Raw genomic sequence first — 24,780 nt, 5'->3', positions numbered from 1 at the left:
GAGGGCAGGCCTGGGTTCCCCCCAAACCTCCCAATTCCTGATCAGACACAGGAGGAGCTGACCCAGACTGTGGGTTCCACAAGAGGGGAAGATCACTGAGGTGAACAAATCTGCCAATAAGTGCAGGACCCACCAAGGTAGAGAAGGAACTTTGTCACATTACACACACCTATCTCTGCCAATGCATCTCAGTCCTGGCCTGCATCATCTCTTAGAGTTAGAATTTTAACATCTACATTTTAATCCAGTTTAAGATCTTGGATTGTGATGTGGGAATCTCATGAAATCCAAAGGTTCAGTTTTGGTAAGAATTAAACTTCTCTGCCTGCTCCTGAGTAGGGGCAAGAGGAATAAGAACTGAAAGATATTTAGTAGTATGAGGTTCCTGAGACTTCTTCCTACTACTGGAAAACCGGATAGAAGAAAAATACTTAGGTTTCTCTAAAGGCCACTAAGAGGAATGGACAGTTTTATAAGGTGCTCAGAGAGACTAGATGGTCCAAACTTATCTGAACGTCTGGTGTCTACAAAGTTAGGCCAAAATGTTCACACTTGGATACCTATAGCCATACCCAGGCACCTAGAGAGGAGTGGCCTGATTTTCAAAGGTGCTGAGCATTGCAACTATCAGGAGTAATTCAGTGGGACCTGCAGGAGCACAGCATGCCTGAAAGCGAGACCATTTCCACATAGGTGCCTACATGTGGCTTTTAGGTGCTGATTTTTAGGCACCCATATTTGATAATTTTGGTCACTGTCAGGAAATCTGAGGAAAACCATTCCCACCAGAATCAGCAAGTTAGCTTCCCATTTCCATGCTGGGCTGGAGACAGACACATTCAAGGACTTTGACGTCTATGTGATTTAAACTGGAGGTGCAAAAAACTGTATGCTTTGATGATTTGCGTACACACAAATGGATGCCAGCATTTGAAAATCTGGTCCTGACTGTGCAGGCGAAGGATGAGGGGACACTTAGAAAGAGGGAGGGAGCCACAGAAGATCTGTGGAGACAGAGGCACAAGTAGTAGAATGCAGAAGAGAATGGAGACAGAGAGAGACTGAAGTCAGGGAGATAGTGGAGTTTAAATTAGAACCCACAACATAAACCTGTTGGATTATTTAAATCATTAATAAGAGGAACTGAATAAATGGGTCAAAAGGGTAGCCGTGTTAGTCTGGATCTGTAAAATCAGCAAAAAGTTCTGTGGCACCTTATAGACTAACAGACATATTGGAGCATGAGCTTTCGTGGGTGAATACCCACTTGCATCCGACGAAGTGGGTATTCACTCACGAAAGCTCATGCTCCAATACGTCTGTTAGTCTATAAGGTGCCACAGGACTCTTTGCTGATTTTGAATAAATGTGGTAAGTTATTTAAAGTCGCTCAGAATGCCAGTTTTGTGCCAGCCACCTGTCCTAGCAAGGTCAGAGAAGTTCTAGCTAACCTATTTCATTGCCTGTGGGTCAGGGTGTAAGAGGAGGAAAAAAAAAAAAAGAGAAAAGCACAACTCTGTTGTCAAAAGGTAGATTCCTCCATAGCTAACTGGGACTCTGCTCAGGATCCTGGCAATAAAAATTCAGGATCTCTATGAGCTTCTTCTTTTAGCTTAGACACACATACATCTGCATCTGAAGAAGTGGTTTCTTTTTTTAACCCATGAAAACTTATGTCCAAATAAATCTGTTAGTCTTTAAGGTGCCACCAGACTCCTTGTTGTTTTTACACAGCTATGGGTCTCACCAACTGGCTGACGCCTCCTGCAGAGGCCTCTAGAGGGTATTGCTCAGTACTGCTTGAAACCACAACTAACTGCAGTGGGTTTGGCTCTCTGAAGTGCTATCTTTTTTCCTTCCTATGCCTCCCGCCATCAAATACATGAATTTAAAACATTGTCATATACCCACTTACCCCTGAACTCTCACTAGTGGAAATCACACAACAGAATAGCTTTTCAGACCCACCACGGCACTGTTCATTCTATAATCTAGTAAGGCACCTTGTGCACCCCAAAGTAACACCTCAACCATTGCATCTGAATCTGATGAGCAAGAACACAGAAGCCAAGCCTGCTCTCCCATGACAGTTTGACCTTCCATGGGAATTTCAAAAATTTCTCTGAGTTTGTTATTGCGACTGTACTGTTTGAATATGGTTGAAAACAAACTGAAGGCTACACTTCAGTAACTCTCAAAGGTTTTATTTCCCCTCCTGATCTTAAACAGGTAACTGCTTTTACAGAGATTGTTTACTCCTCCTCCTCTTAGGGCAGGCAGAATTTGCACATGAACAAGGAGATGCTAGAGAACGCCCTTTGCATTCAAACTTGGTATTGCAAAGCCAGACTGCTGATAGTGACATTCATTTAAACCTGCTTATCTTTAAAAACACAAGTGGGAAAACTCCAGGTAAATTGACACTGAAGACCTAATATGGCAGGCAGACAACTCCACTCCTCAGACCCAAGCGATCTTTCTACCGTAAGTGCGTGAGAGGCAGGGGTGGCTCCAGCACCAGCACTCCAAGCGTGTGCTTGGGGCAGCAAGCCACGGGGGACGCTTTGCTGGTCGCCATGAGGGCGGCAGGCAGGCTGCCTTCAGTGGCATGCCTGCGGAGGGTCTGCTGGTCCCGTGGCTTCGGCAGACCTCCCGCAGGCTGCCGCCGAATTCGTGGGACCGGGGACCTCCCGCAGGCAAGCCGCCGAAGACAGCCTGCCTGCCGTGCCTGGGGCGGAAAAATGCCTAGAGCTGCCCCTGGTAAGAGACTAGCAGCCCTCTGTACGATCCCATCTGAGCCCATAGGTATGTCCTCAAGATGGCAAGCTCCTGGTGCCATGGAGGCGACACTTCTCATTTTAGTGGGCTAGCTCAATCAGAGCTAGTGTGGGTATGTCTCCTCAAGCTGGGATTTATACTTTCCAGCTCGAGTGCAGACACAGTGACAGGGAAAGGTGGAGTGGGGTGGGGGATGAGCTACTGGCTAGTTTTGAAGTGGGAAGACTACAAAGGAGAGAGGCAGAGCCAACCTGCCCTTCAATCCTTCAGACTCTTTGCTTCTTTAATTGGTTGTTTAATGCCATCTCTTTAACCACACAGAAGAGAGAAGAAATGGCAAAGGAAGATTCTGTGTCCCAGGATCCCCCGCTCTATAATATCCTCCGCGTCACTCTCAAATGTTCAGTATTGTGCCTCCACCCCTTTCCCCCCAAAAGACTCCCCCACCCTACTTGTGCATGCCAGCAGAATGCTAGGAACCATTAGGAAAGGGATAGATACATCAGGAAATATCATATTGCCTCTATATGTAAGCAGAGTCAGGATGAGCTCTACCTTGACATCTGGTGGAAAGAATTTCAGAGAGTGTGTTTGCATAGGCATGCCTACCCCATCCCAGGCTGCCGAGCTGTGGGACTGCTTTGTGACAGAAATGACTCAACCTCAGTTGGGTGGTACTTGCTAGACAAGGGACATGGGTTCCAAAACCCAGTGAATTGAAGAGAGGCTGGGGACAGGTATTTGTGCCTGGTGGTGTAGGCTCCTTGTGGAGCCAGAAGCACCAGTTCCACCCCTCCTCTCTCCACTGTGGAATGTCAGAGTTGATTTTTTTATTCCCTTAAGAATCTAGATACAGGTTACTGAGCTGAACTCACTTTGGGCTAATGGTGCACTAGCACTGGGGCTCCCCTACTATGAGCTGAGATCACTAAGAGTTGAAATCACTAAAGAGCTGGAAATTACTGAGCTGAGAGCACTGAGTACTGTGCTAACTAGTGGGGGAGCCTGAAGCTATACTGCGGAACAGAGCAGCTGGCAGAGTGGAGTGGAGCAGTTTGTGGGGACGGCTGGAGCGGATCACACGGGACAGCTGGTGGAGCAGAGCAGCTGGCAGAGCGGAGTAGCTGTGGGACGGGTGGAGCGGCCCACAGAGCGAGCGGAGCCGAGCAGTTTGCGGGGACAGCTGGAGCAGCTCACGGGACAGCTGGTGGAGCAGAGCAGCTGGTGGAGCGGAGCAGTTTGTGAGGACGGCTGGAGGAGCAGAGTGGAGTGGCTGGTAAAGCGGAGCAGTTCGTGGAGAAGGCGGAAGCAGAACCCACGGAGAGGCAGGGCAGTTGGCCCCGGACCACGTAAGGTGCCCTTTCTACCCAGGCTGGGGGGAGGGACCTCTGCAGATAGACTCTTGAACTTTGGGGCTGCACTGACCCAGGACAGAGACTTTTGGATTGTGGGACTTTTGGGACTGTGGGTGATTTGGGGGGTTGCTGGACTCAAGAGCCCAGGGAAAAGGACACAGCCCAATTTCCTGGGGTGGGTCTTTGCTCACGGTTTGGTCTAAGAACTCTAGTTGAGGTGTTTTCCCAATTTAGTGCCTGTTGTTTATCTCATGTAATTAAACCTTTTCTGCTACACCGAGACTCTGTGCTTGCGAGAGGGGAAACATTGCCTCTTTGAGACACCTAGGGGTGTGTGTAAGATTTTCCCAGGTCACTGGGTGGGGGCTCGAGCTGGTTTGCCATTGTGTTATTGAAACGGAACCCCTGAATACTGAACCCGGCCCTTGTTGCTGCCAACTCAGAGGGGCAGAAGGGTTACATATATAAGTCCATGGTACACCCACATCTTGAATACTGTATTCATATCTGGACGTGTTATCTCAGAAAAAGATATATTGGAATTGGAAAACGTTCAGAAAAGGGCAACAGAAATGATCAGGGGTATGGAACAGCTTCCATATAAGAGATTAATAAGACTGGGACTTTTCAGCTTGGAAAAAGAGATGATTAAAGGAGGGATATGATAGAGGTAAAATCATGACTGGCGTGGAGAAAATAAATAATGAAGTGTTATTTACTCCTTCTCATAACACAAGAACTAGGGGTCACCCAATGAAATTAATAGGCAGTAGGCAACAAAACAAAGGAAGTATTTCTTCACACAATGCATCCTGTGGAACTCTTTGAAACATTCTAAAGCCAGATAGCACTAACACTGATTTTTCACATTAATCTTAGTGGAAGAAGGTAATAAAATTAAGGAATACAGTTACTATTATATATTTTTGGGGGGTAGGGAAAAGCTTCCACTAAACTAGGGAAGCCGGTTGCTTTAGCACTGTGGACCGGTGATGTTACCGGCTTGCATTAATTAAAGTTTGTAATGCACATACAAGATGTAACAGTAATATTAAGGTGCTAACAACCAAATGCAACCACCCAGCGTTAATCTGGGGCAAATAAATTTTGCATGTAGCATCAAAGACCGGGCCGACTGGGAGAAAGGCATGAGCACATGCACACACATCTCAGTGGCTTGACCCAGGAGCTGTAATTGTAGCCAAGGGGCACGTATGCCCCTAAACAGCATGTCAGACCTACAGAATTTCCTGTGGTGAACCCCACTGGCTGTGCCTCTTCTTTCCCTTAAGCGTCATCACAAAACAAATAAGAAAACAACAAAAATTAAGGGCATTTGCAGGACTGGCTGCTAGATGCACCCATCTTTTTGCCTGTAAGCTGAGCAGCTCAAACATTCATTGCCATGTCGCTGATTTTGTTTTTAACTCGGCACAGCTGGCTGCCTCGCTGCTCCAGTTCTGAAAGGAAAATGGCTCACCTCCTTCCTTGCTGACTCCCAAGCACCCCTTCAGCTCCTGCAGTGAGATAGACTTGTCCTTGTTAAGGTCGCAGTAGTCGGCGAAGCGTCTAGCACATTTCTTGGGCTTGGCTTTCTTCTTCACGTACCGCTTAAAGGGTTTCATCTCCCGCTTGTTGATGTCACTGCTGCTATTGTTGTCCAGCTGGCTGAAGTACCAATGTACCACCCGCTCCTCCAGTGTGTGGCTGGGATCCGGCTCAGAGAACCTAGAAAACAAAATACACAGGCCCCCAAACCATCGGGATGCTCTCGTTAATGACTGTAAGTGCCTTTTGCCCAGCCACATCTCTTGCTCTGTTTATGACAACATGTATTGTATTTTGCCTCCTATGACCAGGAGAAGCAGACTCCTGGTCTGGGAGGCTGTTACTTCTAGAGTAGGCTAGCTACCCTGGGTAAATGATCCTCTGTGATCACAGGTTTCAAAACTCCTCCCTCTATAATTAAGTTTCATGGACTAGCACTGGTTTGGGAGAGACATAAACAGACCAAGAATGGATTTGCATAACACTGAAAGGTAGCAGATGGACAGGCCTAATGACCATCATCCTTTCTGTATCCACCAAGCAGGGACAACCCGGGCAGCAGCAATACAAACTTCCCTCTGGGATAAGGCTGAGGCACAGTGCTTGGGAGAAAGTGGTAGGGATCTCTTCTTGAGTGAGACTACAGTTCAGTCTTCAGGCCCATTTAGTCCTTGGTCTCTTAGCTGAGACTGCCAGCGAAGGGAAAAATTAGTGCCAAGTGTGACAGTGGTTTATATGATGTGGACCCCAATCGCTAGGAACAAGATCCAGCTCTTCGAATTGATTGAATACAAGATGCATTTATTTATTTGAAAAAGTCTTTGGACAATTTTGCTGTGTCTGTTTATGTGATCTTGTCTCACGTATTTTATTCACTGCATTTTTTAAAACTGTTTTCACATTGTTTTAAGGCACTATTCAATACTGCAGCGGGCAAACGCCACAAATCCATTAAGAAGGAATTGGCAAACCCCTTTTTCCTTCATTTCAAACTCCAATATTGCAGGTTTGATGCAACACTAGTGGGTTCACATTCTGCAGAGCGAGGGGAGAAAGAAAAACTGTGATGAAAAATCAAGGGGTCAGGACCAGCAGCGTTCAATTTCAAATCATCATTTCACCACAGAAGACTGGTGGGGAAAAAAAGAGCCACTGTTTCTGTGGAGCTATTAAAATAAAACCCAAACAATGTCTTGTGCACCGCATGCTGCCTATCTAACAGCAGCAAATAAACAGTTCTCAATGAGGAGGAAACAAAACGTGTTCGAGGGAATGATGTCATAAAAGCTGAATGGCTTCCAGAGGTGGCCTCCGCTTTCTTTCCTCTGCAAGTGGGGGTGGAGAAGGGGCCAAGACAGATTAAGATTAAACCAGGACAAAGACGTTAGCCTCTTTCCCAAGAGTGAAGTAGCTCAGCCAGCCCTCCCCAGAAAATAGCCAGTAGGCGGTAATTCGATGGCTGCACTGCCGCCTGGTGCTCTCCTCTCTAAGACGACCTCCAGGAGTGCAGCCCAGATTCCAAGCATGCTGTTTTACTCCACCCCAATGGTGATAGGAAGGTTGGGTGAATTATAAATTCAGATTCCTGTGTGGGTCTCAGACTCTATGGTTGTGGGTGCAGTATAAATACCTAAGTTCAATCCCATTATAGGTGAAGCCTCTGAACACATTGAAACAAGCCTGGTGATAGTTTTAGAGAGTAGTAGTCTCTTCTATATCAGGGATCCATTTGAAAAGGGCAAGGATGACATGCTCTCTGTTGCGCAGCTGGGGGGCAAAAAGGGCTGCCATACTTTGGGCCCCCCAGCCTTCTCAGCATCCTTCTACAAAGCAGATACTGTTGTTCAGATAAGTGAAAAACCAACCACCTCATCAATCTGGACTTTAATTCAGAAAAGTAAGGAGGGGAAGTCTACAGCATGGCATGGAAGGTTGTGATCAGAGTCTGGGGAAAGATAGTGATCACTGGCAAGCTTCTCAAGCAGCTTTACAAGTGATAAAAATAGATTTTTGAAGGGAAGGCCCTGCCCCAAGGCCTTGGGACCCTGAGATAATAAATACAAACAAACCTTAAAAACCAGGGAGAATAAAATAAACTACAAAACCTATTTTTAAAGATTTTATTTGATAATTTCTTTTGCATAATTACTTCTGGGCTGTTACAAATTCCTCTGTATTAGAATTGATCAGAAAATTTTCAATGAAACAGTTTTTCCTTGGAAAATGCCAATTCCTTGAAACCAAAACTTTTTGAGGGAACATACTAGTTTTCATGTAGCTACCATTGGGAAAAGTTTCTCAGGTCTAAGATGGAGAGAGGACCCCACTCTCCCAAAAGCCGGCAACCCAGTAGTCAGGGTACTCACCTGGGATGTGGGAAATCAAGACTCACATCCTTGGTCTGAATTAGGCTGAGTTGGGACTTGAACCTGGGTCTCCCGAATCCCATGGAAGTGCCCTAACCATTGGGCTATTAGCTATTCCAAAACAGGTCTTTTGGCTGTTTGTCTCTTTTTACATCAAAAAACTTCAGAAAAGTCTTGATTTAGTCTTGATACCCTCATAAACCTCATGCTCATGTACCAGTCTCCCAATCTTTGTGTCATCCAGAAATGTTATCAGAAATGATTTTACATTTGCTTCAGACCACTGCCTATTTTTACTCAAACTTAAAAAAATAGAAGTGGGGTGGGAGTGACAGCCTATTTGGGCAGACAGCAAACACTGGAAATTTCAGCCTGAAAGATGAAAGTGTCATAAAGTTACGAGAAAGCAGAAAAGGGTGTTAGAATGGAAACTGTTGTGCAAACTTAGTTGGAGTGATTCTGGCTGCAATAGTTATAATATGGATGGTGATGGCCACAAAGTAAATGCAACTTTCTGAAACCCAGAAGTTCAGAAATCATAAGCCACCCCTCAACATATCATGAGATTTATTTAAAAGATTGCGCTGGGGGGGGGGGTTGGCCTGTCTTTTGAGGTTTGAACTCCATCTGCCCACCCCCAGCGTGTACGTGGCAATTTAAATGGTGTAGCCAGCTCTCCCAAATGTACACAGTGAGGTGATGTTGACATCAGCTGCAGGAACTCTCACTGCCTGCCTAACGGAGCAGAGTTCCCAGCTTCTCCCCAAAGCCCAACATTCCAGTTAATTCATTGTGTCCCCTGTCAGCCCCACATCTGCGCCTCTCCCAGCCCAGCAATTTACTAGGCACCTCCCCACACCCCACATCAGTTCTGCCTATGCTCCCAGCACCACCTCTGCTCCTCCTGCAGCTTCAGGGATTCTTCAACCCTCTTTCCCAGGCCTGGGGAGGTGGGCTACAGTAGGGTCCCTTCTCCCCCTTCCAGAGAGACAGAGGACCTAAGAGCAGAATGGCTCATTGTTCATGGGTGGGGGAGCAGAGCTGCTGGGGTGTTACTGCTCCCTCCTCTCCTTCCCTTCCTGTGAGAATGGTGTCGGCTGCTCCTTCTCACCCCTCCCTCACCCAAGAATTCCTCATGTCTCCAAAGAGAAGGGGGAGAACTCTGCTTACCTCCCACAGAAGCCTGATTGGTTGCTCTTCCCCAGGAAGTAGGGCATGGGGAAGACAGTCAATCAGAGGGGTTTTCCCCATAGGTGCTGGAACTAGGGGTCCTGCCAAACCCCCTAGCTTAAAGTTGTTTCCATCATATACAAGGTTTACAGTTTAGCTCAATGGATCTCAGAATCCCCATTATAAAAATTGTTCCAGAGCCTCTAGGTATGGCTGAAATTTGCAAGAGGGCTGGAGCTTCTCATATCACGGCCAGAGGGCCTCTAGCCCCAGCTGAAATTGCAAGAGTTGGCAACACAAGAATTCTGATTCTCAGTCCCGTTATAGCCACTAGTCCACAGAGCCTCCATAAACAGATCTGAATTTTATTAGGCCTCTCTTTATGCACCAGAGGATGAAAGACAAAGTGACTTCCTCCTACTGAGCTCTCATTAATCACTGTAAATGGGATGTGCTGACCTTGATGGTAGAACAGTTTTGCAAGGGCAGGTGGTCGGGGTTACAGTGACAGAACAGAGTTTGGCGCTGTGGCATTAGTTCTCCTGTATCCAGTAGAATTAGAATGATCTCGAGTTCAGAGCAAGAAACCCCCACCTCACTTGACACACGTCCAGAGATCTGTAGCTGTCTTATTCACGTTTGAATGCTCTCCAGACTCACCTCCCACCTTCAGCAGGTGCAGCTGAGTTAATGGCCTGTACCATGTCTGTAGTCAGAGCATCTAGTAAGCTGGTAATGAATTCTACTTTCTTCCCTTCTGGGCAGCCTGCAAAACATGAAGAAGAAGAGTATCCTGAGAACCCAGAAAGTCAGTATCCTACCCTGAATCAACCTCCTTCAATGGGGAGATAGCATAGTCTCTGTATCTGTAAGGTTCAACATGGCACCTTTAATAAGTCTCTAACCAAAGGTAGAAGAATCCCTGAGCAGCATTTAGCCTCTCACATGTACTCAGCTAATTCCAGCCACCTCCAGATCTGACTGTGTTTTGCATGAATACTACTGTTCACTTCTTTCCTGGTTGGCACCCCCAGTTTTCTGCCTTCTGCCTCACTTCACTGGGTGACTCTTCTGGGGTCTAGTAATGGCCTCAGACCACGAGCTTCCCCTGCTAAGCAGAATCAGAGTTCACTGCTGATTCCTGGCATGCTCCCAGTAACCCCTGCCAGGAGGACAGCCTCCCACCAACACAGAGCACCATTGTCAACATTTTCTGTGTTCCCATACAGGCACACACACGACCCATGACAAAGATCTAGAAACTAACCACAATCGCTTTGACAGCTGAAAGTGACTTGCAAATTATTATAACTAAATTCCTCCTTTGCAGTAATGCAGGCTCAATTTTCTGCCATACCCAACCTAAGGAAAACAGTCACTAGCATCTCCCCATATCAAGTATATTACACTCACCCGCCCCTAAGCACTCATTTGGCAGGCAGTCCAGAAAATGTCAGCAACGTAAAGGGTAAGCTGCTATGCCAGCAGGAGTAGACCACTCACTTAAAAGAGCTTTTTGTTGCAGAAATGAGAAGGTTGAAAAAACATTTGCTAGAAGTCATCTCCCAGGGGTCTCAGCATCTCACCCTCTGCTAGGACTAGCAGAGTTGCTTGCAGATAGCAAATGACAAATTCTCCTTCCTTCTTTCTTCTGGTTCTCGTGGAAGCAGCTATGACATGATTTGTATAGCATAGTATGTGTGCGTGTACACACGAGTGCAGGTGTGTAAGTTTCTTTCCCCTTGGTATCTGCAGGATTTTTTATGTGGTGGCAATTAATGTAGTGGCTGCAGTAATGTAGGTTTCAAAGAATGGGGTGACCCTTTGGACAACCTCACTGAGTCCTCCAATAAAGGCGTCCCTCTCAGACAATTAAGACTAATTGGGAAGATCTCACTCATGTTTGGCTTGGGAGTATTACTCAGCAGAGGGAGCAAACAGGAATAGGAAAGTAACAGAACATCCTATAGGTCTCCTCTCCTTCCCTCACTCCTTTGATGTGACTGTGTGGATCACTAATGGCTCATCATACCTAAGCCGAGTTAATACCCTGACCACGTGATAGAAATCTCCAGCCTGAATCAAATGGGATGGCATGGTGAGACTGCCTACAATGTCACGTAACCGATCTCTGTCTGTAGCAAAATATCCCCAATGGCAGGTGATGGGACATTAGATGGGGAAGGCTCTGAGTTACTACAGAGAATTTTTTCCCAGGTGTCTGGAACATGGATCATTTGCAGGTTTAAATTAGTGTAAATGGTGGATTCTCTGTAACTTGAAGTCTTTAAATCAGGATGTGAGGACTTCAGTAACTCAGCCAGAGGTTATGGGTCTATTATAGGAGTGGGTGGATGAGGTTCTGTGGCCTGCGCTGTGCAGGAGGTCAGACTAGATGGTCATGATGGTCCCTTCTGGCAATAAAGTCTATGAGTCTATAAATGGAATCACAAATGAACAAGAACCACAGCAGTTCTCAGACAGTTTGCAGCGGGGATCAGCAACCCTCTGGGGGGTTCCTGAGCAGCAATGACAGTAACCGTAGTACAAGAGAATACACCCAAGCATCTAGCTGAAGGAGCTGCCCAATACATCTGGGGAGGAAGAAAGGGGAAGCTGCAGGGGATTCACATTAGCAGAATCTGCCATTGAGACCACACTGCATCTGTCCCACATTATGCAGTCCCCTCCTTGTTACTGTGGTTTCTGCCACCTGTCCTGCTGCACCGCATTCTCAAGCAGTGTCCCAAAGGACAGGGAGCAGTAGTTGCAGTTGTGGGGGCTGGGGCAAAGGAAGATGAGATGATATTTTCTGGAAGCTCTAGACCTCCGCCCCCTTCCCCAAGGAGCAGAGAGAAGGTTCCAGGGAAGGAGCAGAGGAGCAAAAAGGATGGAGAGGAAGAAGTGAAGCAGGCCCTGAGCTACTGGGCTCTTTATAGGCCGGAAGGCTCCACTCCCTCCTCCCAACCTCTCTCCCTCCCTTTTGGGAAAATCAGATTGGTCTCTGAGCAACTGGGCACCTTCTTTCTGTTCCTTAGAAGAGTGTGAGAGGAGCAGGAGACAGAGTAACAGCAGCTGGGAGGTCAGCTCTGTGGGGAGAGAGGACACAGCAGGGTGCCCGGGAGACAGTGAGTGGATAGCAGCCAAAATCCTACAGGGAGGACAAGCAGCCTGAATTAATTGTACCTGGGAGTTTGAGGGATGGGGGGCACTACCAGTGGCTACCTACATTAATTGAGGGTGGGGCTTAGGCAGGGACCATCCGTCCCTCCCCAAGCCCCCTTTTCTTGATGCTCCATGAAAAGCCCAGGCAGGGACTCTCTCCTTAAGCCCCACTAAGTATCTCGGGCAGAGATCCTCTACCTCACCCCTTCGTTAACAGATTGCAGAACTGATTCATTCACTTCCCTCATTGAGGAAACATTCTTGAAAATAGGTTCTATGTTTCAGAACCATTATAACCTGTCAGGACTGGCTCTAGGCACCAGCAAAGCAAGCACATGCTTGGGGCGGCACAATTCCAGGGTCGGCATTCTGGCCACACTTTTTTTGGTGGATGGCATTCCAGCCACCTGTTCTTTTGTTTGTTTGTTTGTTTTTTGCTTGGGCAGTTGCACTCTCAGAACTTGGGGCAGCAATTTTTTTGCTTGGGGCGGCAAAAAACCTAGAGCCGGCCCTAGGACATGTTACTTATGAGGCAAAGATTCTTCTTCAAGCCCATGACATCTTGAGATGCCACTTCCATGCAGCGTGTCCCTTGAAACGTGCCGGTGAGGAGGACCTCTTTCTGTAATGCAGAGGGTGGGATAAGGTCCTTTTCCTGATTACCCGGGATATACTGGATGATGGGAGACTGGACCCTGGATGCTCTCCTGCCGACACAGCTACTGCCGCTCATTGGGGTTGGTTTAATTATGCAGACGGGAAAGGTCTTTCCCGTTGGCATAGAACAGTTACATGAGAGACCTTACAGAGGTGCAGCTGTAGCGGTAGGGCTGTGCCACTGTAAGGTCTGTAGTGTAGACATAGCCTTACTCCAGCATACTGCCCAATGCGTGTGCACGTATTTAGGCATTACACTTCTGATAAACTGATTTTAAAAAGCAACTATGCCTCCCTTACATTTATCCTGCCTTTGCTTTTCCGTCACTCCACTTTTCTCTTTTCTTTTCCCTTTTACTGAATCTTAAACTCTCTTTTTGTTTTCCAGCATTAATTTCTTTATTCTAGTTCTCCAACAAGGTTAACGAGCAAGTTGTTCTTTTATTTCCTTTTGGCATCTATCTCCTAGTGCTCTATGTTTTGTTCTCTCCTTTCTTAATTGTTATTTCAATTTCTCCTTCTCCCTTTCCCAGTTTTTCTCTGCCTCCTCCTAGTCTATGAACGTTTCCCTCTCAGCTCATTACTTCTATTTGCTTTTCTTTCTCCTTCTCTCTCTCATCCCTGCCACCTGCGGTCTCTGCACCATTCTTCGGTTTGCAGACAGCTGTATTTTCTTATGTGCACAGCCATACACCCAGCTATTTTCTTGCATACACACACACTAGGTTGGGGCAACCCTGCAGTTTCTGCCCCATGTCCAAGCTCCATACAAATGAAGGGAAGGGACCAATTTTTACCCTCTCCCTCCAAAGGGCAGAGAAGAGGGCAGCAACTACAGCACACAAAAGCAGATGAGAAAGCCATTTTCATCCTCTGCCCTCAAATGGTTGGGAACCACCACACGCACACAATCCCCCAGGAGGTGCATGCAATTTTCACCTTCTACTCTAGGGAGGGGACCATTCTGAGTTGTAAGGAAAGAGGTGAGATTCTGAGATTGGTTGGCCAGGCGCAGCTACTGACCAAGCTGAGCTCTGTAGCAGGCAGGGATAAGGGAAGAACTGGACAGGAGGGATTCAGCCCAGCTTAACTGAGCAGTCAGCATTGGTCAAAGCATCAGCATACACCAGGAACACTACTGTCCTTTGTCTGTATTAGTAGCAAGGGATTGGTTGGTCAGCCAGTCATTGTCAGCTATGTCACCTGATACCTGCGGTGGCTGCCAGAGGTAGGTGCTGAAGCTGTGAAAGTGTCACTGATTAGAGAAAAGTGGCCCTGTCCAGACAGAGGTTCAAAGGTGACCTCTCTCAAGCTCGAACCTGCTGGTTCCCACAGTCTCATTGAGCAAGAGATAGATATCATTTTTCTTTCAGAGATATTGCTTTGCCGTGTCAGTATTTTGTTTTCAAATGGCAGACATACAACAGGAAGGGGAGGGAAGGCAGGCGACAGCCAGTCCATAGGAAAATTTTAGGATTTTCCATCCCTCTCTGTTAGGGTGACCAGATGTCCCGATTTTATAGGGACAGTCCTGATTTTTGGGTCTTTTTCTTATATAGGCTCCTATTATTCCCCACTCCTGTCCTGATTTTTCACACTTGCTGTCTGGTCAACTACCCTCTGTAAACCAGTAGTGCCTCTAGTACATTGCCTGAAATGGACGTCAAAAGGTGAAGAGACCATAACACACACAAACACACACACACACACACACACACACACACAAAATCATCATGAAAACCCATGCTAAAACATATACATATAGTAAATCCCCATTCTCCTAAACAAGGCATGGACTTTCCCCTTCTGTCACGTAACCAGCATTAATGATAGATGGATGTCTGCTCCACTCTAACCTGGAAGCTCTCGGTCCTTGAATGGATCGTCAATCTCTGTGCTCTTTGATCTGGCGTCACTTTCACACACCGGGGTCTCATAGCTGGAAAAGGAAGAGGGGAAGGAGGTTCAATTATTTGACATAGTTTCAGACACATTACGTTGTCATTAAGACGTTGGCAAACATTTCAGTCTTGCTTCATCGGCTCAGTGCAGAGGAAAACACAAAAAACAGGAATCCAGGTGAGAAATAAATTGGCTCAGACTCAACCTGCATATGACCAGGGTGATGCTTGTAGGAAGAGGGCAGCATGAAGGTAATTTTGCCTTCTATCCCAGGCCTCTTCTCTTTGCTTGTCAGAAAGCAGTCAACCCTTGGGGTCCTCAAGAACTGTTCACTATCAGTGGTTGCCTAGATGGGCAAGAAAATCTTCTGAACTTCAGCTGGCTAGGAGGTCAAGCTCATTTCTTTTAGATGCGAGCTTAAACACAGCAAGCCAGGCATTCTGCAAGCTTGAGGTAGGGGGAGGGCAATGCATTGTGCCTTGCCTTGATTCAAATGACCACCTGCCGAGTGCACATTTCAACATGCAGCAGCTGTCTATTAAATAGAGCAGACCAATAAGAGCATCTCCAGGAGCTATACTAGCTGCCAGTTCAAACAGTATAAGTTCGGTTCCTTCTCTTCAAAAAGTCTCAGAATAGTCCAGGATTGAGCTACCTCAGGGGTGCCCCTCTCTCTGCCCTTCTCTACAGCAGCTGTGTCCACAGACGCACTACTGCTGACACAGCCAGGTTCTAACTCACAGAGGCTACTTATCAGAGCTTGCTAACCCCACAATTTGTTTCTGTGGAGCTTTCAAGTTGTGCGGCATCCAGGATCCTGCCTGGAGAACTTTATGATGCACAGGAACATAAAGATTTCAATAAAGAATCGGTTTCTGCATTGAAATCTGACTGCACATGCAGTTCTCCAAGAGCTTTCTAGATCAGTACTAGCCATGACAACATGGGGTCAGACTATTCCTGGCCACTACGGGGATACACAAGAGTGGGAATAATGCAACACACTTTCTTTCCTGTTGTATCACCCAGTCAGTGTCCAGGGATAACAGGCCTGCGGCTTGTGTGCCTCTAAACACAGGGACTGTTTTCTTCTAACTCTCCTGGTCTGCAAGCCAGCTCAAAGAGAGCAGGTATTGGGACGATACAGGGCTGTTCCTCCTCTGCATTGGTCATCTTTTGTGGCAGGGCAGAAAAGAGAAGCATGCTGTACCGCCCTGAAGGATGGGCAGCAGTAACGCTCCCCCTGTACAGTAAAGGGCTCCCACATTTCCTCCCGTGGAGGCTCTGCTCCTCCATGATGCAGACACGTGCCTATCCAATGCAACTGAGCCCTTAGTGTGATAGTTAGTATCAGTGCTCCTAACCTCAACCTAAGCCACTGCTACCATCAATCAGGAAAACCACGTTTCCAAGTGTCTAGAACTCACTGGTGGTGTTCTTTTCTTTGCAGATAAAAACCTGGCCAGTCCTCAGAGAGGATCAGCCATTCTGAGCATTTCAGGTTGCAAAGTTCAGCTGTATTTGAGCTGTATGTGAGCAAAAAAGAGTCTTCAAGTATAGTTTATAGGGGATGTGGCTATTTACTTCACATTTACATTAACTCTCACATAGGTTAGTGGATTCTGCAAAAAAAGAACTTAGAGTGAACATGGCATATTTCAGCCAGACGGCTGCATTTGTCAGAATATTAAGAGCATGTGAAAACAGTGAGTGATAATGAAAGCCTTGACAAATCCCTAAGTTTGATGGGTGCTACTATATATGCTGTAATACAGGTCCTTTCCTCTCTGCTTCACTGAGTCCAGTGCACACAACTGGAGCGAAAGATGCATTCTTCTCCACTCAGGAGCGGCACCAGAGTTTTTGGCACCCTAGGCGGGGGTCCTTCCGTGCTCCCGGTCGTTGGCAGCAATTCTGCGGCAGGGAGGGTCCTTCCGCGCTCCCGGTCTTTGGGGCACTTTGGCAGTGGGTCCCGGAGCGAGTGAAGGACCTGCCCCAGAATTGCTGCCAACGACCCAGAGCGCGGAAGGACCCCTTGCCGCCAAATTGCCACCACGGGTGGCAAAATGCCGCCCTCCCAAATCCTGGCACCCTAGGCGACCGTCTAGGTCGCCTAAATGGAAGTGCTGGCCCTGTCTCCACTTCAAGTACAGTACCTATTAGTGGGATTAAAAAAGTGTGCATTCATACACACACATTCTGTAGGTGTGTTTCCTCTTCCTCTGCCCCTCACCCTGAAAGTAATAAAACTTAGCACTCCTATAGCACTTTCCATCCCTAAGTCTCCCAGAGCTTTTCAGCTCTCATTAACCCCATTTTACCAATGAAGAAATTGAAGCAGAGAGAGGTGAAGTGACTTGACAGTTAGTCAGTGGCACATCCAGGAACAGAACTAAGGTTTCCCAATTTCCATCTCCATGCTTCATTCACTAATCCAAAGGTGTTCCCCGTGCTGAACTAATGTTAAAGACTAGAAAAGCACAGTGTCTGATAGAGCTAGGGAGATCCTTCATAGTGTCGCTGTACTTCTAAGTTTAATTGCATGTGTGTTCTGTTGGAATTGTCCTTTCACCTTGCCCTATAGTTAAGCCCTGACAAGTTCAGTGCACATAACAGAAATATGTGACACTAATTAGTCTATTCGGCTGTAGAAGGGACTGGGTCCAGAGAGAGGGGAAAATATTAAGAAAATATGAACACTCATGTAGTCAAGGAGGCTTAAGCACCCAACTCAGGCCCAGTTGCACTGGTTGCTGATTGGAGCATTATCTACTGTTGTAAACAGGAACCTAGACTGCATAACTCTGGTATGGCAATTCCCGGGTTCTTTGGTTCCCTTGTTTTCTCTGAACTGGTGTTCTCTCTTTCATAGTTATTTCATGCTCCATCAGGTTCAAAGCAAGTTGCTCTCACCGGGTAGAAGTACCAGGCAAGGGGCGCCCTGTGTCCACCAGGACGCACCAGCAATACCCTGTGGACTGATGACATTGCACTGGTTTGTACAGTCCGCCAGGAGCACACTCTGGGATGACAATACCCTCACGGGGGTTCTGCCTGGCCTCCTCCAAGGCACTCTGTCTCTCCTGGTCACATGAGTGAACTTTCTCTGGAAAAGAAGGAAAAACAGAAACATCACCCTTTGCAACAAAACATGGCTTCGGGGCAACTCTCAAACCTCAGCGTTCAGGATGCTAGTCAGACCTGAGAATGCTAGATCTCTCTTCCTTCCCTAGGAAATTCCAATATTCAAAAGAAGTTTCCCAGCATGCACAGGGATCAGTGTTACATTCCGGACCTGAAATCCTCCTCTTAATGATGACAGCCAGCCACTTACGAAGGGGTGCACTGAACACATTTTCCACTCTGGCCATCAAAATGGATAGGCCGCTTCTGCTTTCAGTATGTCCTAGACAGAGTGCATCTACTGCATACCCTGGGGGAACAGAGAGGAGGGCCAACCCCTGGGGCATGGAAAGAGCGTGCTATTTCTTCCTTACTCCCCAGTATGTCCTGGGGAACAGAGAGGGCACCTAGGCTTCCCTTTCCCCACACAGTATACCCTGGGAGACCGGAGAAAGGGCCGTGTTCCTTTCCATTCTACTATACAGAAGGAGGGCCTCCTTGTTAGCATCATCCATGAGGGAACAGATAAAACAGGTGATATGCATTAGGGAACAGAAGATTTAGAAATGTCCCCTAGAGTCATCCAGGAATCTGGAACCTTCTGCTCCAAAGGTCAGGCTTCTATCACATGAGTTAGAGGTCAAACTCATTTAGCTGGCAGATGTAGTAGACAGCTCTCCTCTATATGGTCCAGCCACTAGAGGGGGACAAGACACACTTTACAAACCTATAATGTTAACAATATTTAACTGAAACAGTTGAGAGAAAAATTATGTTTGTTGAAGACCTCAGACACGTCCATCTGGCCTTTGACCTGAGGGCTGAGAAAATTGTTGCTTCAAGTTCTCTAGTCACCTAAGGAATCTAGAAAAAAGTGGAAGACAAGACTTGACATTCTTAAGGTTGTTTTTTTTTTTTAAAAAAAAGGAAAGTAGAGAACACCCCAATAAACTCTCTGGGTTTTCTTAAAATATGTATCATGATAAAAAGTGAAGGAGACAAATGCTCCCCTCTTCCATACCCCCTTTTGCAGGACACTTTAATAAACCATATTGCTTAAAATCCTTTCCCATGCCCAGAGGGCACTTCAAGTTTTCAGTAAAGAAACTAACTCAGAACCCTGACAGGAAGTGTCTCAACCTGAACTTGCAGACATTTTGATGGTCATTTGGGACACACTGCATTACACAACTGTCTGCTCTTTCTGGGGGCCGAGGGTGCCACCCACAGAATTAGTCTGGCAGTTCTGAATGGAATTATTTGGGCACAGATTGCTTTGGTTACCAAAGGCCAACTGGCCATGATTTATAATTGTAACATAGCAGCCAATGAAAGAGGTTCCATGAGACCATAGATGTCCTCCGTCCCAAGCATTTCAGACCCTCCTTAGGACTGTGAACAAAAGACACTTAGACTTTGTCACATATGAATCCACACAAATGAGGTTTAATATAAGAGCTTTAATTATGTGCAAGTCTGACTTAACCAAAAAGAAACTTGATTGGTAAAGAGTAGGGGAAGGGGGGGAATAAAATCAACACAACTGAAAGGGCTCAAGTCTCAGCTGATATTTAAGCTGACTTCATTTTGCTGACAGATTTCACATCTTAAAAAAACCCTGACTGTTCCTAAGCTGTATGTGGACAGAGGAGTCATTCAGTAAGAGGCCTGTGGGCTTCTTAACAAATCAATGACATCACAAGGGGCCAGCTTACTCAAGGTCCCTGCCTGACAGCAATTTATACCTGGGACGTCGGGTGAGAGGGTAATTCATTTAGTTCGATGAAGCAAACAAGACAGACAGAATTTCATGCCTATGGTCACCTCATTTTTGATTAATTCACTTTATTTAATAACCAAAAGAAAAAACTCCATTGAAGAGAAGTGCATTCCAGACATTTTTCTGTCCAAATCCCCAAAGCTTCCTCAGCGCACAAATTCTCTGGAGTCCTTTGAGTACTGCAAAACTGGCACTAAAAGTGTCCTTTGGAAAAAAAATAAAATAAATGCCAATGCTTTTTTTGGCCCCGCACAACAACTTGTTATAAAACTAATCCCTTTTCTTTTAATCAGCCATAGCCTTAGTTGACATATATACAGTACTGTGTAAGTATACATCACTGTGCATGTATATGCAGTGTACAAATGTACATTCATATACACATACCTATGCTTGCATTATACCAGAGGCATTTAAAAACATTTTCTCTTTGCCCAGTATACTAACAAGAAAAATGTGGGGGAATGGATGGCCCAGGGAACTCCTAATAGAAAACAGAGTTGATTGATAATCATTACCATCTGATGAGTGTTTAATGGGTTATGGGTACATCTACACAGCAAAAAAAAAAACCCTCACAGCAGCAACTCTCAGAGCCCTGGTCCACCAACCTGGATTCATGCTGAGAGGCTAAAAATAGCAGCGTAGCTGTTTAGGCCTGGACTGGAGCCTGGACTCTGAAACCTGGTGACATGGGAGGGCCTCAGAGTCTGGGCTCCAACGTGAGCCTGAACAGTGTCTCAGCTATTTTTAGCCCTGTGAGACCAAGTCAGTTGACCTGGGCTCTGAGATTTGCTTCCACAAGGTTTTTGTGGGGTGTTTTTTGGTTTTGCTTTGTAGACCCACCCAGTGAAATGAATTTGGCAGCCTTTGTTTAGTTCATGGCACATAGGCATCCATGTCACAACAAACACCATCATAATTGGCACTGATTGGCTCCCTGTTGGCTTTCTACTGAGACTTCCAAGGACTGAACGGACCATGGAGACTCTCACCCAAGGCTGTTTAAACTAGCAAGTTGTGTAGCCATCACTCTCCACTGTTGGCGAAAGCCGAGATGTAGGCAGGACTATGGTATTAATTTACTGCCATGTCTTCTAGAGCAGTGTTTCTCAGTGACCAGTCTGTGGACCAGCGCCGGTCCCCGAGATCTCCCTGACACAGTTGAGCAAGGCAGCAAGCTGGTCCCTGAGAAACAAACACTGTGATGAAAACACCAGAATCCTAGCTATACTTCAGCATTCATCATGGCATCACTAACAGTGAATTCTGACTATGAAGTTTGCTAATGTAGAAGAGGCCTTCTAGGAGTTTCCCTGAGACAAGTCGGAGGTGCTGCTCACTGGACGGAGGATCCCAGGGTCACTCTTTGGAATGACTTCCTTCTCCAGGGGTCACTCTGGCACCTTTCACTTGTGCCAAATAATATTGTTGTAATTTTTTGAAGTGAATTAACATTCAGGGTACATCCAGACTATCCCTGGATCGACGGGTAGTGATTGATCTAAGACATGATATATCGATCCCCGAATGCGCTCCCGTCGACTCCGGAACTCCACCAGGGTGAGCAGCGGAAGTGGAGTTGACGGGAGAGCCGCGGCCGTCGATCCCGTACTGTGAAGATGGGAGGTAAGTCGAAATAAGATATGCTGACATCAGCTATGCTATTCCCATACCTGAAGTTGCGTATCTTACATTGACCCCTCCCCCAGTGTAGACCAGGCCTTAGGGCCTGATCCAACAACCACTGAAACCAATGGGAAGATTCCCAGTGACTTCACTGCAACTGGATCAGGCCCTCACTGTGCAGATTGTTTTTCTGGGAAAACATCTCATTGGCACCTTATAATCTATGTGCAACATGTGACAGTTGGCAAAGCATCTAGAACGTATGGGCAGAGGCTTTTTATCGTTTGTACCAATCCATGAATAAAGATGGCATGCAAAACTCCGTTCATGGCCAAACATCACTCACTCTCACATACCATTGCATATTATATAGATATGTGCACATATACAAGTTTAGGTGCTCACCCAGGTTTTAGTCAGTTTTCTTCTGTTGTGTTGGATACATTTGAAGGGCATCACAAGATTTTTAATATGGAAAAAATGTTTCTATAAAAATCATATGTGACAAGGTCATGCTGACCTGAGCCCTCCTGTAAAATTATTTTTGGAAGTTTCAATTTGTTAGAAAATTACAAGAGATATATAATATTTAAATTGCAAAGTATATTTTAAAAACAGTTTTTAATTGTGATATGGGGATGTGAGAGTAGCTGGCTCAACTTCAGAGGCAAATTAACCAATTTGCAAGGGGCTGATGTTGGTTTAGTTGTGGGAGAGGAGAATGGGACAGCTGCAGGATAACTGCTTCCTATTGGGGTAGAATGTTTATCTAAATGCATGTAGTGATAATAGTTTGTGTACAGGAAACCTACAAGTTTTTTCTTCCCTTTACACTTAAAACACTAGGATCTCACACCTGTGTACTGTAACCTCCCCATTATATCACAGCTGTGAAACAGAACTTATCTACTAGCAGGTGGTGGCATTTTTGCTATATCTGTTAAATAAATATGTCCTCAGGTTTCATCTTTAATACTTTCATTAGCCGTGAACAAAATCTGCATGTGATACAAAATTGTGAAGAGTCACCAACACCTGCAAAAACAGATAAAACAAAAAATACTCAGTGCCATATCTAGACACTCATGCAGTCACAACAGTGGCTGATGGTCAGATAAATAAGAATGGGTACATTCAAAAAAATTAAATTAAATTTAACTCAGATAAATATATGATGGGAAAACAATCTGAAACATTTTATAGGAAGGGATATCTTGAAAAGCAGTATTGTAATAGAGAATTAGGGCTGATTGTGGACAGCAAACTTTGTGCAGTGCAATGTGTTAGCAAAAAAAAAGTCAATGTTATTTGGAGTTAGATAGATGGATGCATCGTGTCACAGAGCAGGAAGGGACTTAAGCACTTGTGAGACTGCTTCTTAGCTAGCGTAAATTCGCATGGCTCAGTTGACTTCATTGGTTTATACCAACTGATGATCTGACCTCCTGTGCTAACTTACAGGCACTTTATTACAAGAGAGGTGGAATTCAGAAAGTGACAGTGATTAAGGGGTTAGGTGGATTGATTTATGAGGAAAGATTGAGAGAACTGTGGTATTTTCAGAAGCACTCAGCATTGTCCAAACTCCATTCTTATTTATATCAATGGGAGTTTTACAGTTGACTTCAACAGGGACAGAATTAGATGGAAGCTGAGGGTACCGAAAATCCTGTTCTAAATGTGTGTAACTTCCACAAATGGTAATGACTAGGGGCTATGACAACCAATTATAAGAGCATTAACACCACTAATGGAAAGGAATTGTTTAGACTGGTCCAAACCCTTAACACAGCGTAATGGAAAATTATTACAACAATAATTTATACTTCTACAGCGCTTTCCACCCAAGGATTTCAAAGAGCTTTACAGATGTTAAATAAATTAGCCTCAGACCTCCCTGAAGTAGCAAGCAGAACTATTCCTATTTTATAGCAGAGGAAACTGAGGCACAGAGAGTGTAAGTGATATGCCCGTGGTTTGTTGGGGACAAAGCCCAGGTTAAAATTCAGATCTCCTGAGTTCCAGTCCTGCACTTTAACCATACAGCTAAGCTTGCTCTGATCAGGACTAGAGAACGTAGGATGGAGGAGTTCCCCAATGACCAGTTCTGTTAGAGTAAGGAACAGTTCCACTGAGGGAAATGGTGGCCTCTCTGTTGCATGAGACATTTAGAAGTAGACTGGAGAAAAGCACTTGTGACTGTGCTGTCAGGACCGGTGCTAGAGGTTTTAGCGCCCTAGGCGCACGGCAATTTCGCCACCCCGCATGCTGGTCGGAGCTGCCGCAGTCATGGCTGTGGACGGTCAGCTGCTCCCGTGGCTCCGGTGGAGCTGCCGCAGTTGTGGCTGTGGGAGGTCCACTGGAGCCGCACGAGCAGCCAACCGTCCGCAGGCTCGACTGTGGTAGCTCCTCTGGAGCCGCCTGCTGCCCCCTCTGGCAAAACGCCGCCCACCAATAATCCTGGCGCCCTAGGTGATTGCCTAGGCAGCCTAAATGGAAGCGCCAGCCCTGTGTGCTGTAGCCACCAAGCCTACGCTGACAGTGAAGGTAAGATGTCCAAACAGATCAAAAATGTGAGAGATACAGGAGATTTGGTGAACCTTCAATGACGTCATCTAGATCTAGTATCAGACGGGTAGCCGTGTTAGTCTGGATCTGTAAAAAGCAACAGAGTCCTGTGGCACCTTATAGACTAACAGATGCATTGGAGCTTTCATAGGTGAATACTCACTTCATCAGACGCATGTCTAGATCTAGGACAGTGGAAACTCTGGAATGCCAAATAAGCTGTAAGCCAGACACCAGCTCTAAAATTCATCTGTAGCCCAAAAAAGAAGCTCGTCTTCTCAGTGAAGTGCAGGGTGTCTACAAGCATGACTCCCTACTTGAGTTAGCAGGAGTTATAGGCAAAAAGGGAAAAAAAGAAGAAAACCTTAAAACATGCATAGATCTACATCTAGTGAGAGAGGAGCATCTACTGAGTGGATGGGAGTGTGGTGAGTGAGAGGCTACCCAGGATCAACAATACTACTGTAACCATTTAAAAAAGAAAGACATTATCATCATGTTGTCCTATTTTCTGCTGTGATTTGTGACAGCCATCAGCAAAAAAAGCCCACTAGCTCAGCCAAACTACTGCTGCTGCTAGGGAACAAAACCTCTGGGAGTCAGCAAATCAAGACTGCATTACCCACTGCCAGCAAGCACGCAAGAGCATGAGAGAGAGAGAGTGTATTAGAGGAAAGTTTGTGGCAGAAATATCCATTTTAGCTGTAGTTGCTCAGCTCTAAAATGCTAACTACTTGTT

General features: G+C 46.0%; 1 protein-coding gene across 5 annotated transcripts in view; it reads right to left on the bottom strand.

Moving 5' to 3' along the window:
- Positions 1–24,780, bottom strand: part of SMOC1 (SPARC related modular calcium binding 1) — a 173,934-nt gene that overhangs the window by 4,248 nt on the left and 144,906 nt on the right. For all 5 annotated transcript variants that reach the window (XM_032774816.2, XM_075064604.1, XM_032774817.2 and 2 more), the window contains 4 exons: positions 17,855–18,047; positions 14,896–14,978; positions 9,878–9,983; positions 5,614–5,861 (listed from right to left, as the gene is read on the bottom strand). In XM_032774816.2, the coding sequence (XP_032630707.1) occupies positions 5,614–5,861; positions 9,878–9,983; positions 14,896–14,978; positions 17,855–18,047 (630 nt within the window). The remainder of the gene's footprint in view (positions 1–5,613; positions 5,862–9,877; positions 9,984–14,895; positions 14,979–17,854; positions 18,048–24,780) is intronic.

Source organism: Chelonoidis abingdonii, chromosome 4, assembly GCF_003597395.2.
Source record: "Chelonoidis abingdonii isolate Lonesome George chromosome 4, CheloAbing_2.0, whole genome shotgun sequence".
In the NCBI taxonomy this organism is placed as follows: Eukaryota; Metazoa; Chordata; order Testudines; family Testudinidae; genus Chelonoidis; species Chelonoidis abingdonii.
Note: the sequence above shows the minus strand (reverse complement) of the source record. Positions and strands in the feature narration are given on the sequence as shown.